Source organism: Trichomycterus rosablanca, chromosome 12 (assembly GCF_030014385.1).
Source record: "Trichomycterus rosablanca isolate fTriRos1 chromosome 12, fTriRos1.hap1, whole genome shotgun sequence".
In the NCBI taxonomy this organism is placed as follows: Eukaryota; Metazoa; Chordata; class Actinopteri; order Siluriformes; family Trichomycteridae; genus Trichomycterus; species Trichomycterus rosablanca.
In genome coordinates this window covers 2046355-2065000 of record NC_085999.1, presented here as the reverse complement: position 1 = coordinate 2065000, position 18646 = coordinate 2046355, and the positions used below count along the sequence as shown (strand labels likewise).

Sequence of the window (18646 nt, the reverse complement as noted above, 5' to 3'; positions counted from 1 at the left end):
AGGGGACAGATGTTGCTACAGTACACAGTGACATGTATAAGATGTGGGTAGACTGAACACTTGGTCTCCCACCAGCTCAGTTGGTCTGAACTGTTTCCTGTCACTCATTTTCCTCACCTTTCCAGCGTGTAATGGCTACGTAAAGCGTAATGTAAAAAGTTCTCTCTCTCTCTCCCTGTTCGTGTGCACGCTGTCCGTGTGTGTGTGTGTGTGTGTGTGTGTGTGTGTGTGTGTGGGTGTGTGTGTGTGTAACCCCGCCCCTCCTGCTCAGTGTACAAAAACGCATTCTGACCAATCACGTGCGGCTTTAACAGAAAAAAACCCGAAAAAAAACACGAGTCGGCTCCCGTTCACTTTAAAGAGTCGACTCTTAGAGCCCAATTTTGTTCGCGACCGATCCATCACTAATAAATTACAGAATGCACGTGCAATTATACAATCGCGCAGATGTCCACGATGCACATCGCTACATTTTTGCATCGCAATGCATCGTCAAACGATGCATCGTTACACCCCTAATAATAATACTATACTACTACTACTACTACTAATAATAATAATAATAATAATAACAATAATAATACTATACTACTACTACTACTACTACTAATAATAATAATAATAACAATAATAATACTATACTACTACTACTACTACTAATAATAATAATAATAATAATAATAATAATACTATACTACTACTACTACTACTAATAATAATAATAATAATAATAATAACAATAATAATACTATACTACTACTACTACTACTAATAATAATAATAATAATAACAATAATAATACTATACTACTACTACTACTACTACTACTAATAATAATAATAATAACAATAATAATACTATACTACTACTACTACTACTACTAATAATAATAATAATAATAACAATAATAATACTATACTACTACTACTACTACTAATAATAATAATAATAATAATAATAACAATAATAATACTATACTACTACTACTACTACTAATAATAATAATAATAATAACAATAATAATACTATACTACTACTACTACTACTACTAATAATAATAATAATAACAATAATAATACTATACTACTACTACTACTACTACTACTAATAATAATAATAATAATAACAATAATAATACTATACTACTACTACTACTACTAATAATAATAATAATAATAATAACAATAATAATACTATACTACTACTACTACTACTAATAATAATAATAATAATAACAATAATAATACTATACTACTACTACTAATAATAATAATAATAATAATAATAACAATAATAATACTATACTACTACTACTACTACTACTAATAATAATAATAATAATAATAATAACAATAATAATACTATACTACTACTACTACTACTAATAATAATAATAATAATAACAATAATAATACTATACTACTACTACTACTACTAATAATAATAATAATAACAATAATAATACTATACTACTACTACTACTAATAATAATAATAATAATAATAATAACAATAATAATACTATACTACTACTACTACTACTACTAATAATAATAATAATAATAATAACAATAATAATACTATACTACTACTACTAATAATAATAATAATAATAATAATAACAATAATAATACTATACTACTACTACTACTAATAATAATAATAATAATAACAATAATAATACTATACTACTACTACTACTACTAATAATAATAATAATAACAATAATAATACTATACTACTACTACTACTACTACTAATAATAATAATAACAATAATAATACTATACTACTACTACTAATAATAATAATAATAATAACAATAATAATACTATACTACTACTACTACTACTACTAATAATAATAATAATAATAACAATAATAATACTATACTACTACTACTACTACTAATAATAATAATAATAACAATAATAATACTATACTACTACTACTACTAATAATAATAATAATAATAATAATAATAACAATAATAATACTATACTACTACTACTACTACTACTACTACTAATAATAATAACAATAATAATACTATACTACTACTACTACTAATAATAATAATTATTATTATTATTACTATTATTATTATTTTTCTAATAATAAATAATTTGGAATAAATAATAATCATAATAATACTAAATAATAATGCATAGTAATAGTAATGAATTGTAATAAATAATATTAAGAATGATGATAATAATAATAATAATATTAATAAATGAATTGGAATAAATAATAATGATAATAATAATAATAAATAATAAATAATAATCATAATAATAATATTATTTATTATTATTATTATTATTATTTAATTATTATTTTTATAATAATAAATAATTTGAAATAAATAATAATTATAATAATACTAAATAATAATGCATAGTAATAATAATAAAAAATGAATTGTAATAAACAATAATAAAAATGATGATAATAATAATAATAATGAATTATAATAAATTAGGATTAATTATAATAATAATAATAATAAATTATAATAAATAATAGGGGGCGTGATGACGGCGTGTGGCTGAGAGGACGTGAGTGCCGAGCTCCCGAGACCAACGACCTAAATTTAAATTTTTTTGCAATCGATAACCCGTTTCACAGTATTAAAATTCTTATAATAATAACAATAATAATTAATAATAATAATAATAATAATAATAAATTAATTGGAATAAATAATAATGATGGTAATAATAACAATGATAATAATGAATTATAATCAATAATAATAATAATAATAAATGCACAATATTAATTACAATATTAATAATAACAATGGCAACAACAATAATAATAAATTGTAATAAATAATAATAATAATAATAATAATAAAAATAAATAAATGCATAAATAATTATAACAAACTTAGAAGAATGACAGACTGGCGGCGTGTCTAAGGTGTTTTCTGCTTTTCGCCTGAATAAACAGGACCCACAGTGGCCATGACCAGGACAAAGCGGTTAATAAAAATTTTATAAAAAATAAATAAATAACTACATAATAATAATAATAATAATAATAATAATACATGAATGAATAAAAGCAATCATAATAAAACAGTTAGAATGATGGACTGTTTTTGTCTGAGTGAACTGGATTCACAGCGACCCTGACCAGAGATGAAGTCACATTAAGGTGTAAAAACTCATGTTGGTCTGATTTAACACACAGAACCTGGTGAGGATGTAACAGGGGTGTTCAGCGATTGTGGAATTTGCTGATGAGGTTGACCGGTGTGTGTGTGTGTGTGTGTGTGTGTGTGTGTGTGACCCCTGCAGAACAGCAGTTTATGCATGAGTAAGCACACACACACACACACACACACACACACACACTGATGTAGATTGATTCAGCAGTTCAGTTCATGTATCACCATCCATCACACTACGTATTACACCAGACTGATGCATCATGGGAGCACAAAAACAACATCAATGATCCATCATGTTTAGGGCAGGTACTGTGGGGATAGCTGTACATTCCTATGCCAAGCGTGGTGACCTGTGCATTCGCCCTCCCAAAAGTATGTGAACACCTGACAATGACCATGTCTTTTAATATGGACTTGCCCCCCCCCCACACATCTTTTTGCGGGTTAAAACGGGTCCGTGCACGCCACCCCGAATTCGCCAAACCAGGTCTTTATAGGTGTTACTTTGCACACGAGGGACAATGCACTAGATCATGAGCGTTCGGGTTCACATCTCAGCTGTGCTATCGACCTAACCGGACATCCAACAGGCACAGTGACATCTGCTGGCCAGTCGAAGCACCTGCATAAAAAGCTGGACGATTCACGAGTAGTATGTGCAAGTCTCGGTGAGAATCTTCCCCTGGTGGGTAAAAAGAAGCGCCGGCGAGTGCCCACATGCCTTAGTGATAGTCTGTGGCTCTCCTCGGGCAGGGTGGGGGTGGCGCGGTGCCAGAGGGAGTCACGGTGGCGGAATTAGGATACGATTTGTAGGAAGAGAAACGAGGGAAATGCAAAGGCAGAACGAGTCCGTACGCCATGCGGCTCTCTGGCAGACGTGGGTAAGGGGGTAATGGGGGGTAGACCGTGTTTCTTAAGATTTTTGGGCCTTGCCGAAGGACCCTAGTGGTTCCAGCTCATCCCAAAACTCGCTCCTTTACGCTCAGTAGCCCAAATCTCTCGGTCAGACGGGCGGCGCTCTGGTTTACGTCCGTACGCAGCTACGCAGGGCGACGCCGGGACCTTCGTCTGCCTGCACTTTCTCACATCTCACATCTCACCGCGTAGCTTCCCATCCTCCTCATGACCCCTCAGATTTCGGGAGGTGTGTGTGGGGGGGGGGGGGGGGCGGCGTGACGTTAACGCCCGTCGTATCAGCGAGAGTCGCGTTCGCTGTTCCGGAGATACGAGACAGAGGCGCGTCTGTTCCTCGGCCAGCAACAAAAGCCTCGTCATGACACCCACGCACACGCAGAGCGGCGAGTGGGACGCGACCAAACACACGCTGGAGGCGCCGACCGTGAGTATCGGCATTATCGCTACAAAGGTCACGGAGACGAGAGAGGACGGGGAGGGAGGAGGATTCCGTTTCTATCTGTGTAACGCTGAAAGATAGTGTCTCACACACACACACACACACACACACACACACACACACACACACTCCTCAGTGACCGTGCAGACTTACGACCAGCTCTCTGACCGGTCGCTGCATGAGAACCTTGGTCATGGAACAGCAGCATCAGCCTCTCTCAGTCCATTTCTATATTTACGTTATTTTTTAATAACATCAAAGACCTGACCTCAACCCCACTGATCACCACTGGGATGAATTGGAAGAAGGGCATGGGTTCGATTCCCCGACCAGGCAGTCAGTCCGTTCTGTGTGTGCAGTTTGCATGTTCTCCATGTGTCCGTGTGGGTTTCCTCCGGGTGTGTGTGGATCCTGTGATAGACTCGTCCAGGCCCACTGTGACCCTGACCAGGATACAGCGGTGGTAAAAACAGACAACGAGGCTCTCCCAACCGGCATCAGTGCCCGACCTTAAAGGTACAAATTCCCAGAGACACATTACAACATGTTCTGGGAAGCTTTGCCAGTAACGTGGAGGCTCTTAGAGCCAGGGGCCCGATGCCACGTCCATGTTACTGTCCAAGGTTTTGGAACGGGATGTCCGAAAAGCTGACGGTCCGGTCGGTGTCCACATATATTCGCACCCTGAACTCTGAGCTCTGGAGTCCCTCGGTGTGCCGGACCCTCGTGAATGACCCCAGTGGCCGCCGCACTTTCAGAGAGCCTCAAATACAGAAGCGGTGCGGAGCCGGACCTCCGTGATGGGGTCAGAAACGCCACGCGGTGCCGCCACGCGACGCCGGGCACGCCTGCGTCCTCACGTCAGCTCCGTTTACCCACAGCTGCACCGAAACAGCGGGATCATGGGAACGTTCACAGATTCCACCCAGTCCCAGCCAGACCTGGCCTCAGCGCCCCTCGCTCCCTCGGTCTTTCGGTCCGGGGGGGGACTCGGGCGTCCCGATAGTCCGGCGGATCCAGAGACTCACATGTGGAACACATTTCTGTCCACCGTGGCCCTCTGGGAACACTTTTGTTGGCCGGTCGCGGAGAGAATTCTGTCAAAACACGCGTCACGGTCACGAACGTTTCGAAACGCGCCGGACGGCACGACGTCAACGCCGATAAATCCGAGCTCACCGAGGCAGCGCGCCGAGACGCGGGTCTGTGTTTAATCACCATGTTTAATTATTTAATCCTGCTTAATCCTCATCATATTGCTCGCTGGGTTTATTATACTGTAGATTTATATTTATTTCTTTTCTTTCAGATGGTTTGTGTATTTTCCGGCCTTTGCAGATCTGACGCTCGTCGAGACGCAACCATCCTACCTCTATCCGGGCTTGGCTTGGGACCTGCACTGACAGAGCGCACCTCCCAATGTCTAGGCTGTTCTACCTGGTCATGTCCATGCAGACGCCCGCATGGCCGATAGCACCGATGAGATTCGAACCCAGCAGTCGTCCGTGGCTCGTTCGACCGCATATTTGATGCCCTTCCCGACGCGACCCTCCTACTTCTATCCGGGCTTGGGACCTGCACTAAGAGAGCGGTTTCAGACGTGTTCTCTGGAGTGACGGATCATGCTTCTCCGTCTGGCGATCCGATGGACGAGTCTGGGTTTGGCGGTTGCCAGGAGACGGTACCTGTCTGACTGTATTGTGCCGAGTGTAAAGTGTGGTGGAGGGGGCATTATGGTGTGGGGGTGTTTTTCAGGAGTTCGGCCCCTTAGTTCCAGTGAAAGGAACTCTTAATGCTCCAGCACACCAAGAGATTTTGGACAACTTCATGCTCCCGACTTTGTGGGAACAGTTTGGGGATGGTCCCTTCCTGCTCCAACACGACTGCACACCAGTGCACAAAGCACAAGCTCCATAAAGACGTGGACGAGCCAGTTTGGAGTCCTGACCTCAACCTGATAGATAGAACACCTTTGGGATGAATTAGAGCGGAGACTGTGAGCCAGGCCTTCTCGTCCAACATCAAGAACGGTGAAAAATTCCCATAAACCTTGTGGAAAGCCTTCCCAGAAGAGTTGAAGCTGTTATAGCTGCAAAGCGTGGGCCGACATCATATTAAACCCTATGGATTAAGAATGGGAGTCACTCAAGTTCATACGCGTGTGAAGGCAGACGAGCGAATACTTTTGGCTTCTATGAATGAAAAACTAACCATGAATCCATAAAGCAAAACCGACTACATTGTGACGTACAAACAGTCACCGATGTGGAGTCTGATCTGATTATATGGATTGTGTTTCTCCAGAACGTCTCATCTTCTCTCTGGGTCTTCTGGCTTCCCAATGGTTGTTTGTTTTTATCATCTCGTTAACTGTATCCATGCATCTGGTTGTTGGCCGTCCTCCTCCTCCTTTTACCTTCAGCTCTTCCAAGCATAATGAACTAGTTCTTCAGTTTGATCACGACTTGGACCGAGAGGTTCGGTCCTCCACCCTCCACGCGCTCGATACCCTGAGCCTAAACCCTCTATAGCACCGTATGAAGGTAATATAACATGTAAATCATCTGGCCGTATTGATTTCCGCGCTGAGATAGCACGTATCGATCGGCTCTGAGCTATTTATAGGCCGGGTTTCCCGAGCTGAGGATCCTGTATCGCTGCGGCGCTACGGTGAGCGAATCGCCGACGTACGGCTACGGTATCACACAAACACAAACGTCCGCTTCAGGACCTGGAACTGTGAGAACGTCCTAAATACGAGTACCAATCAGCAAAGCGACTTACAGTACCGTGACTGTACACTGAGGGTTAAGGGCCTTGCTCAAGGGCCCAACAGTGGCAACCTGGCAGTGGTGTGGCTTGAACTAGCGACCTTTCGATTACTAGTCCAGTATCTTATAGAAAACAATAGAAAACAATAATAATAATAATAATAATAATAGACGTTTTCTTGGATGTTTTGACTGAGCGATTGCTAACTGAATTGCCGTAGGATTGCAGATTAAACAGTAGACGTGGGACAGCGACACCGAAACGTGGTCCGATAGCACCGTGGTTCCGCAGTTTGAAGGCTGTAAATTGTAATCATGGGTCTAAACGTCAAGCTAATGCAAATAAATCAATACATACATTTAAAAAAAAGAAAAGCAACTGGTGCACGTGGGAAACGCTTCCCGCTACTGGTAGGGGAAAGTTGTGGCGCTCCTCCTGCACCGCCTAGAGACTTTGTGCTCAAGTCTCTCTGTGACGGCCGCCGTGCTCTGACGGATGTGCGCACCGTGTAAAATAAAAAGCACTTTACGAGAGATTCGGAAGCGGTCGAGCGATCGTGATCGTACACTACAACTGTCCTAAAAAATAGAAAACGATAATAATAACAATAATAATAATAATAATAGACGTTTTCTTGGATGTTTTGACTGAGCGATTGCTAACTGAATTGCCGTAGGATTGCCGTAAGATTAACCAGTAGACGTGGGACAGCGACACCGAAACGTGGTCCGATAGCACCGTGGTGTAAATTGTAATCATGGGTCTAAACGTCAAGCTAATGCAAATAAATCAATACATTAAAAAACGCTTCCCGCTACTGGTAGGGGAAAGTTGTGGCGCTCCTCCCGCACCGCCTAAAGACTTTGCGCTCAAGTGCGTCCACTTCCCATCTCCTTATCTCGCCCCTCAACCCCGCGAACGAGCGCCTCGGCTAACCGTTAGCCCACACACCCGCGTACAAAAAGCGCCGGTCCGTGTGAGGATGCGGCGTGCACATACACGCCACGGGCGTACATCAGCACCGTTCAATAAAGCCGTTTAACACCAGCCTGTCCACCCACACACTCGCATGTTCTCACACACACACACACACACACACACACACACACACACACACACACTCAGCAACAGGAGCAGCCAAAGCAAACAGCTCGTACCCATCAGCTCCTCGGTGAAGTAGCGCTCGCTTCCCGGCAGAACGGTGAGATCCGGCGTTCACTGGACGTCCGAGTCGCTCCGAGCCGGCGGAAAACAGGCGCGCTCGCACTCGTCTGTACGTCTCAATGCCCGCGCTGCGCACTCCCTCAGGCTCTCTCTCTCTCTCGCGCGCGCGCGCTCTCTCTCTCGCGCGCGCTCTCTCTCGCTGCCTCCGTCTCCTCCTCCCACTCTCTCTCGCTCTCTCTCACAGCTGGTGACATCACAGAGCCGTTGCGGGCATGCCGTGTGTTTATGTGCGCCGCCGTCTCGCTTCCTGGAACGAGCGTCACGTTCGGAGAAGGTCCGACCGTCTCTGAGACGACGGCGGATGTGCGCGCCGCCGCGTGTAAAATAAAAGCGCTTCACGAGAGACTCGGAAGCGGTCGAGCGGTCGTGACCCCATGGGTGGTGATTAAGATTAAGATTAAGATCGGAGGTCAGTTTGAAGAAAGTTTGATCCCGCACTCTCCCGAGAAGAGGGCGTGTCTAAATTCTCAGATCCCTTAAAATGCTCCTACTGAGACCTTGATGGTCAAAGAAGCTTTACAGAATCCGGGACCGACAGACCGAAAACCCTGTTGAGCCGCCAAGGACGACAGGAACCAGCCTCTCCATCAGGGACCTCCGTCCTCCCTGGGTGGATTCGCCACTGTTGGTTTTCTCAGGTTGGAGATAATGACTCTCGGTGTGGTTCGCTGGAGTCCTAAAGTGATGTTTACTTTTAAACACGATCCATCCGGTGCCTTTCATGACCCGTAACCCCTTCATTACGGGTTTTGTTGCTGCAATTGTGACCTCTGCTGGCTGGTCGACGGTACTGCACAGGAGGAAACCTTGCTAGGAACCAGACTCCTTGGACGGACTCACCACTGTGAATTGAAGATAATGGCTCTCAGTGTGGTACGCTGGAGTCCCAAAGTGATATTTACTTCAAAACACTCTCCATCCGGCTGCTGCTGTATTTAGGGCTCGCAATACAGACGTGGGACAGATTTTACACCCGGTGCCTTTCAGGCGGAAACGCACGTCTTCGCTGGGTGGATTCACCACCGTACGTTTTCTCAGGTTGAAGATAATGGCTCTCAGTGTGGTTCGCCGGAGCCCCAAAGTGATGTTTACTTTTAAACACGATCCATCCGGCTGCAATTGCGACCTCTGCTGGCTGGTCGACGATACCGCACAGGAAGAAACCTTGAGAGGAACCAATCTCTCTATCGGGGACCTCCGTCCTCCTAGGGTGGATTCACCACTGTACGTCTTCTCAGGTTGGAGATAATGGCTCTCAGTGTGGTACGCTGGAGTCCCAAAGTCTTAGGAACGGATTTAAAGGTTCGTTCCATCCGGCCGCTCCTGTATTAAGAGGGGCACAATGCAGACGTGGCACAGCTTTTACGCCGGGTACCTTTCATGACCCGTAACCCCTCATTACGGGTTTTGTTGATGCAAGTGCGACCTCTGCTGGCTGGTCGACGGTACTGCACAGGAGGAAACTTCACCATGGCTCTTAGTGTGGTTCGCTGGAGTCCCAAAGTCTTAGGAACGGATGTAAAGGTCCGTTCCATCCGACCGCTCCTGTATTCAGATGGGCACAATACAGACGTGGCACAGCTTTTACGCCGGGTGCCAGGGCTTGGGACCTGCACTGAGAGCGCACCAACAGGCGCACAATACAATCCCTCCCTCAGACACAGCCAAGATTCAACACAGCCGAGATCCGAACCCTCTGTAGCAGAACCACGGGGAACCGGCTGGCGAATCCTCCAGAATTGGAAGAGAAGCGGCTATGACGCTCGCGCCTTTGAATAACAAGTCGAGTTTGGGGAAGCCATTTTAACAGCGTTAGCGACGAGGTGATTAGCCCGAGATGGATGGAGCCATCGGAGCCGCTGGGAACTGAAGAATGGCAGAAGCACCACACACACACACACACACACACACACACACACACACACACACACACTGTCGTGTTTACGCTCCACGTCTGTTCTTACTCCCTCGTATGTGTAACAGATGTGAATACTGAACCAGGGGCGTCCAAACTTTTACTGTCGGGGGCCAGACGGAGTAAAAATACACCAACAAGGGGCCACATATAACCGAGCCCCTGATTACACCGATCAGCCATAACATTAAAACCACCTCCTTGTTTCTACACTCACTGTCCATTTTATCAGCTCCACTTACCATATAGAAGCACTTTGTAGTTCTACAATTACTGACTGTAGTCCATCTGTTTCACCCTGTTCTTCAATGGTCAGGACATGGACACTGACATGGTGGTGGTGTGTTAGTGTGTGTTGTGCTGGTATGAGTGGATCAGACACAGCAGCGCTGCTGGAGTTTTTAAATACCGTGTCCACTCTATTAGACACTCCTACCTAGTCGGTCCACCTTGTAGATGTAAAGTCAGAGACGATCGCTCATCTATTGCTGCTGTTTGAGTCGGTCATCTTCTAGACCTTCATCAGTGGTCACAGGACGCTGCCCACGGGGGCGCTGTTGGCTGGATATTTTTGTTTGGTGGACGATTCTCAGTCCAGCAGTGACAGTGAGGTGTTTAAAAACTCCATCAGCGCTGCTGTGTCTGATCCACTCATACCAGCACAACACACACTAACACACCAACACCTGCTCTGTGGGGGTCCTGTAGGGGTCCTGACCATTAAAGAACAGCATGAAAGGGGGTAACAAAGCATGCAGAGAAACAGATGGACTACAGTCAGTAATTGTAGAACTACAAAGTGGTTCTATATGGTAAGTGGAGCTGATAACATGAACAGTGAGTGTAGAAACAAGGAGGTGGTTTTAATGTTGCTGGTTTCACTCACTGGTTTATTTTGCATCATTCATCATTGTTGCTGCAATTGCGACCTCTGCTGGCTGGTCGAGGTACTGCATAGAAACGTGAGAGTGACTCTCTGACCCCTGTGTGAACCCGACTAGTGCGGGTGAAAAGAAGCGGTCCGCTACTACTAGTCCTACCTGCTCTGTCAGAGTACTTGAGTAAACGGATACGCCAAGATTGGAAGAAATAGAAACTAAAATATTAGCATCCGTCGGTTTACGCATGGCGGCAGGCTCGATTATCTCTACAGTGGGCGTAAGGGGAGTACGGAGACCGCGCGGCGCAGCGGCGGTGAAGCTTTGGGTTTGATCTCCAGGGAGCGGCGAGAGGGGGAGCGTGGCGCTGGGGCCAGCACTTAACCAAGCAGCCGATCGATGCCACATTAACTCCAGAGCAATTAATCAATAACCAGCGTGTTCGCCAACCAGGAGCTGTGAGACGGGTGAAATAAACACCCCACAGATCACTTTCACACAGGGCGGAGAAGTCAACACCCAAAAAAAGCAGCACCGGGGTCGGCAGAGGAACGGCAGGACGTATGACGTGGGCATTTTCGGGCATTCTTTCATGAGGCACGGCTCAAAACATACACTTGGGTCAATGGAACCAGCCAGTCTGCCCTGGAGATGAGCAGGAGGGCAGGAGTTGCTGAATCATGCCCATCTGCCATGCCATTCTTGGTCAACACAAAGAGAATAAAAAGTCACACTTGGGCCCCTCAGTTGCGATGGGATTCATACCTTCCTGACCAAGGCCGTTCTCGTCTGGATGCACGACGTCAGGAAGGTTCTAGGTTGTGGCAAGCTACTGTGGGAACACTCTAGCCGTTGGTGGACATCCACAGACAGGTCAATGGACTTCATGACTTGGTCTCCATCTAGTGCCACGGCAAAGGGTATAAAGACGATGCTTTCACCTCATCCTGGGTGATTACGTGTCAATTGATGAGTAAAAATAGGCGATTATATCCATTTAAAATCGAATCCAAGATCCAGTCGGCAAAAAAAACAAGTCAAGTGGTTTGAAGACAGACGCTCCTCACTCAACGAGCGACTTCTGTCTGGTGAATCGGTGGATAAGCAAGGAGCCGCCCCACCTTACCGATATTTCCAGCTGACTGTACTGGTACTGGGTTTGTGTGGAGCGTCTTTAGATCTCGATTTAAGCGTTTAAAAGATTTTGAGCAGATTCTGAAACGTTTCTACAGTAGTGCTGCGTTTACTGTAATAAACAGAACAGAAATTTACCTTCTGTAAATACAGCTCGTATTGAGCGAATCAAGTCTTAAATCAAGAAAGAAAAGTAAAACAAAATAAAATAAATAAATTTTTTAAAAAACTACGCTCAACTACTTGGTCCTATAATTCACAGGAGCTCCCAAAGAACCAAAACACACGGGACGGTCCCTACAGACGTCGTCAATAATGCATGGCTGAGGAACACTGAGGTGCTTAAATTGCGTTTAAAAATTTAACACACCGGCGGAGGGACGAAAGAAACGAGCTTCACATTCGGAGTCGTGAATAACGCTAATAATAAAGAAGAGACGGATTAAGAGGAAGGACCCCCCCCCCGTTATCAAAACTGCTAAGTCAGCTTCAAACCCCCCTGGATCTCCCGAAACCTTAGAGGACAGCGGCGACCGAACGGAGAGTCGAGGATCCGAATTTTCGACTCCTCTCCCGCTCCAGATAGTGAGGGGAAGATGAAAGGGGTCACGCCCTTTGTACTGCCCGCCGAGCAGAAGGGGCTTTAAAAAATGGATCCTGCGTATTAGAGAGGGGCGAGATCGCTTACAGAGACTCGGAGAGGGACGAAACATCGCCCATCCCACCGCCTGACCAAAACACGATGGACTCATCAACATCACTGTTGAGCCAAGTTACTTATAAACAAACAAAACGCAGCACTGTGACAGTGTACTGTCTAAACAATCGAGGGTTAAGGGCCTTGCTCAAGGGCCCAACAGTGAAAACCTGGCAGTGGTGGGGCTTAAACTAGCGACCTTCTGATTACTAATCCAGTACCCTAACCACTAGGCTACAACTGCCCTGATTCCTGATAAATCATTCTAAATGATTTATTTATTTGTTATTTTATTTATTAATAAAAGTTGGAACAATTTTTAATATGCAATAAAAATAAAAATAAAAATCTGTAAACTTTTTTTTTCCAGTCCAGTTTGGAACCCGATGATACAAATAGTTGCAGTTTAGTGTAATTTTCCCCAATTTATTATAGTAATATTAATAATACTAATAATAAATATTAATAATAATAATAACAATAATAATAATAATAATATTATTAATAATTATATTAATAATAATACCATTAATAATGATAATAATAAAAATACTATTAATAATAACAATAATGATAATAGTATTAATAATATTAATAATAATAAAAATAACAATAATAATATAAACAATAATAATAATACTATAATTAATAATAATGATAAAATTATTAAAAATATTAATATTAATAATAACAATATTATTAATAACAGTAATAATAATAACAATAATATTAATAAAAATAATAATAATACTATTAATAATAATAATAATAATACTATTAATAAAAAGAATAATAATACAATTAATAATAATAATAATAATACAATCAATAACAATAATAATGATAACATTAATAATATTAATAATAATAATAACAATAATAATAATAATAACAATAATAATAATAATAATAAAATTAATAATAATAATAATGTTAATAATATTAATAATAATAATAATAAAACAAAACAATAATAATAATAATAAAACTATTCAGATAATTAATTGATTGATAATTGATTAACTGATTGGCTCGTTGATTGGTCAGTTAAAAAGTGAAGAAAGAGGAAAGAGGAAAAACGATGAGACAAGAGACAGACGTGTTCTGGTCCAACAGAAGCGAGACAGCTGTCTCACAGTTCCTGCCTCCGTCGCTTGGCAGTGCCAGGCTGAGAGCCAGTGCCAGGGTGGGGGACAGGGCGCCACTCTCACTGGCCAATACAGGATGCTCAGAGGCCATCTGTGAGACTGGTAACCGATCCAGGCGCCAAACGTCTTCCAAAAAACTCGTATGTACAGTAACCACGTTCCACCAGAAAGCCGGCGCTGTTTATTTACTCCTCCGGGGTGTCGGCAGGTGTGGGGGGTTAAATTAAGGACTTTTTAAGACTTTAATACCAATCAGAGGAAAAATTAGGACCAGTTTAACTAAAACAAAACAGCAAAATGTGCCCAGTGACACCAGTGTAATATAATATTTTGGATTCTGGGCGCCCCCTAGCAAGCATAATAAACCACTACTCTGCTGGGTGGGAAAAGACGAGACTAAAAAGGTGGGCGGGGGTCTTGGACGCTGTGTAAGGACCCTGGTAAGTAGCCCGAGGCGCCTGTACAGAAGTGGAGGAACGTGAAGATCAGTGCGTGACTCTCCGTGAGCGAGACCGACCTCACGCGCCGATCCACCAAAGTACGGGCAAATAAGAAAGGGTCGGTGTAGCGTGCACGTATTGGAGGGAGGGCGTGTCAGGAGAATATACCCTCCGTATGCCATAGGGGTCTCCAGCAGGGGAAGAGGAACCGGCTACGACTAAACTGGGAGAAAAAGGGAAAAAATGTAGAAATAGATGATAGTGAAATGCAAGTACTGAACGCCTCAGAAACCTTGATTCTCAGCACTGCAGTGACACTGACATGGTGGTGGTGTGTTAGTGTGTGTTGTGCTGGTATGAGTGGATTAGACACAGCAGCGCTACTGGAGTTTTTAAACACCGTGTCCACTCACTGTCCACTCTATTAGACACGCCTACCTAGTCGGTCCACCTTGTAGATGTAAAGTCAGAGACGATCGCTCATCTATTGCTGCTGTTTGAGTCGCTCATCTTCTAGACCTTCATCAGTGCTCACAGGACGCTGCCCACGGGGCGCTGTTGGCTGGATGTTTTTGGTTGGTGGACTATTCTCAGTCCAGCAGTGACAGTGAGGTGTTTACAAACTCTGAGAATGTGCTGAGAATGATCCACCACCTAAATAATACCTGCTCTGTGGGGGTCCTGACTATTGAAGAACAGCATGAAAGGGGGGTAACAAAGCATGTAGAAAAACAGATGGACTACAGTCAGTAATTGTAGAACTACAAAGTGCTTCGATATGGTAAGTGGAGCTGATAACATGGACAGTGAGTGTAGAAACAAGGAGGCGGTTAAGTGCTAAATCCTTTAGTCAACTAAGTAGGACCATCAACTACAACTGCACAGTGAACTATTCAATCAATTCTTTAATTACTTAATCAATTACGCCAATTTGATCGATTAATGAATCACTTGATTGCTTAATATTCTGCTCAAATACTTCAGCAACAATCAATCAATTCACCAATTGGTGTCCATCAAAAATAATAAATCACTAAACTGCTGAATAAATTATGAGGATCTTAATTATTAATTCGCTCCATTATAACCACAGTGCGGGTCGTGATTCCTCCTTCAATCGCCAGATTCATTGTTCGCTTGCACAGTTAACCAATCAACTGTTTATTTACTCAATCAACCAACTAACCAACAGCTCAATCACTTGATTATTTACGAGTTTAGTCAAACCATCATTGGTTCCTTTGGGCGTCACCACAGCGGATCAGCGGCACAGTTTCATTTTATTTATTTATTTTATTTTCTCCCAATTTATCGTAGGGCGTGCAGCCCTTAGCGGAACCCCTTTACCACCCATGCACTCTGCAATCAGCGTTTGAAGACCCCGCCCACATAGTCCGGTCATCCTGCCCTAGCAGAGACGTGTCTGCCCCAGGGACTGCCAATTATGCCCAGCCGACCGGTGGCAACGACGAGTTTCGAACCGAGGAGTTCAGGATCTCTGCGCTGGTGTGCAAGCGGAATATCCCGCTAAAGACCATTTTTTAATTAAAAAACAAACTAATTTAATACTTTTTTAAGGGCAGTTGTAGCCTAGTGGTTAAGGTACTGGACTAGTAGTCGAAAGATCGCTGGTTCAAGCCTCATCACTGCCAAATAGCCACTGTTGGGCCCTTGAGCAAGGCTCTTAACACTCAATTGCTCAGACAATATACTGTCACAGTATTGGAAGTTGCTTTGGATAAAAGCGTCTGCTAAATGCTGAAAACGTTTAAGGATCTGCGGACGCCCGGTCCTCACGGCTCCTACCGTGACCGACCGTCTGGGATCGTTAGAGCTCCGTTACTCCTGATCGTTAAAGCTACACGTTTATAGACGTGTACGCCGTGAACGACTCTGAGCTGCTCTAAAATCTGCTTTCATAAAGCTGTATTTATTTCCATATACGCCCCGACCCCGGCCTGGCACAGGAGCTCTTTCAGCTGTGATAATGAAGCAAGAAAGGAAGGAGCGGAAGTGCCAGGAGTGCCAGGAGTGCCAGGGCGGTATTGGCATGGTTCCTGACCGTCGGGTGCAGCCCCTACACACCATCCGATCGCCCACTGAGCGAGCAAGGTGACCCTCGATGGTTCTCACCGTCTCTCGGTACGACCGAACATGAAGCTTGGCCCACTGGCACGGCACCACGATACGGTACACCGTTACACGCCTGTCATTACCGGGTGGGTCACATGACTCCTGACAAACAAGCACACAAACCAAGAACGAAACCGATATTCGCATCTGGAATCCGGACGCCGTACACGAATGGCGCGTTAGCGATACGAACGGTATACCGCGGTATTTAAAAATGGTGACGGTATTTTAAAAAATGTGAAGCGCCAAATTTCTGCTTCAGGTTTCCCTCGAAAACTGAGACTTTAAGACATTCGCGCATCCACAGTGAGGGAGGGGTGGGAGTGGTGGGAGTGGTAGGCGGTTGGAGCTCACTGATTGGTCGTAGTGATGGGAATTATGGCTCCTTGAAGGGAGTCGGATCTTTTGGCTCGGTTCATTTTAAAGAGCCGTTCAAAACAATGACTCTTCGTTCCTCGGGAAGCGCTGCTGGGTAACTATAAGACCCCGATATTAATATCAATGATGAACAATCATGAACATTTTGCTACCCTGCCTTAAATGTAGGTCTAATTCAAACAACACTTACATGAGAAAAAAAGATTTATTTTTAAAGAAGAGAAAAAACTACAGGAAGAGACGTACTGTGGTTGCATCGCATTAAGTTTCAGAACAATCCTCTTTGGTGCAGAGATGAGCCCGTGTTTATTTCTGCTTTAAAACATACACACCATGAACTAATCAGATTTAACATCATTAAACAAGTTTATTTCTTAGTTATTTGTGCTCGTTTTCTGTATGTTCTCTCTGTAGCTCGGTTACGTCTCGCTCGCTTTCCGCGATATTAAAAGTGTTTTCGAATCCAGCTCTGCCTTCACGGTCGAGGCTGGGCGGCTATGGACAACGATTGGCCGGTTGTCCGGGTGGGGGGCGGGACTCGAGACCGTAGGGGATGCTCTCTCAGGAACGGGGCGGTCGCGCCCTCTGCTGGCCGGTCGGTGGCGCCTGTATGGAGACGGGAGGGGGTGCGGCGGAGTGTGTGATCCTCCGTGCAAGGTGCTCTGCCACGCTGCACTCGTCAAGTGTGGGTGATAAGACGGTCGATTGGCTGTGCACGTTTCGGAGGAGGCGTGGAACGGCCTCGTCAGCCCCAATCAGGAGCAGGAATCCGCACTAATGAGAGGATGATAGATGGGACGAAATTGGACGTGCTAAATTTAAAAAAAAAAAACTGCACAGAAATAAAACAAAATATATAAAGAGACGCAGTTACACTTATGCGTGAAATATTTATTATAGATCAGACAGGATAAGCAATGTTTGACGTTCTGATTGTTTAATTTTTTTAAATAAAACATTTGAATACCCCCCCCCCCCCCCCCGCGCGGTAATACCGTATACCGCGGTACTTTCTGAAGACGGTATGACGGTATGAAAATCGGCAATACCGCCCAACCCTAGCGTACGTCCCGCTTCCTTTGAGAGGACCGTTGAGGAGCGTTTCCTGTACATCAGAGGTCAAAGGTCTGCAGAGGTGTAACGGTTCGATAGTAACGGCGTATTTCCATTCAGGACGTGTGTAAAATCAGCCCGGGTCAGGACCTCTGACTAAATATACAAGAAGAACCAGGCGGAAGTCATGTACACGTGTGTGTGTGTGTGTGTGTGTGTGTGTGTGTGTGTGTGAAATGAAATCTGATCCATTCCTGCACTCATCAATACCGTCTTCTACGGCTGCTTAAAATGAACGATGACGTATCTTGTCCTCCTTTGACCTCCACATGCAGAACAAC

General features: G+C 43.7%; 1 protein-coding gene across 3 annotated transcripts in view; it reads right to left on the bottom strand.

Moving 5' to 3' along the window:
- The window catches only part of hdac4 (histone deacetylase 4), a 180701-nt gene that overhangs the window by 89307 nt on the left and 72748 nt on the right, over positions 1-18646 (bottom strand). The window contains exon 1 of one of the 3 annotated variants that reach the window (XM_063006542.1): positions 8463-8590. The exons of the other annotated variants lie outside the window; for them this stretch is intronic. Within the exon in view, the coding sequence (XP_062862612.1) occupies positions 8463-8466 (4 nt within the window). The 5' untranslated portion in view covers positions 8467-8590. Of the gene's footprint in view, positions 1-8462; positions 8591-18646 lie in introns of those variants that run through there. 3 annotated transcript variants of the gene reach the window in all.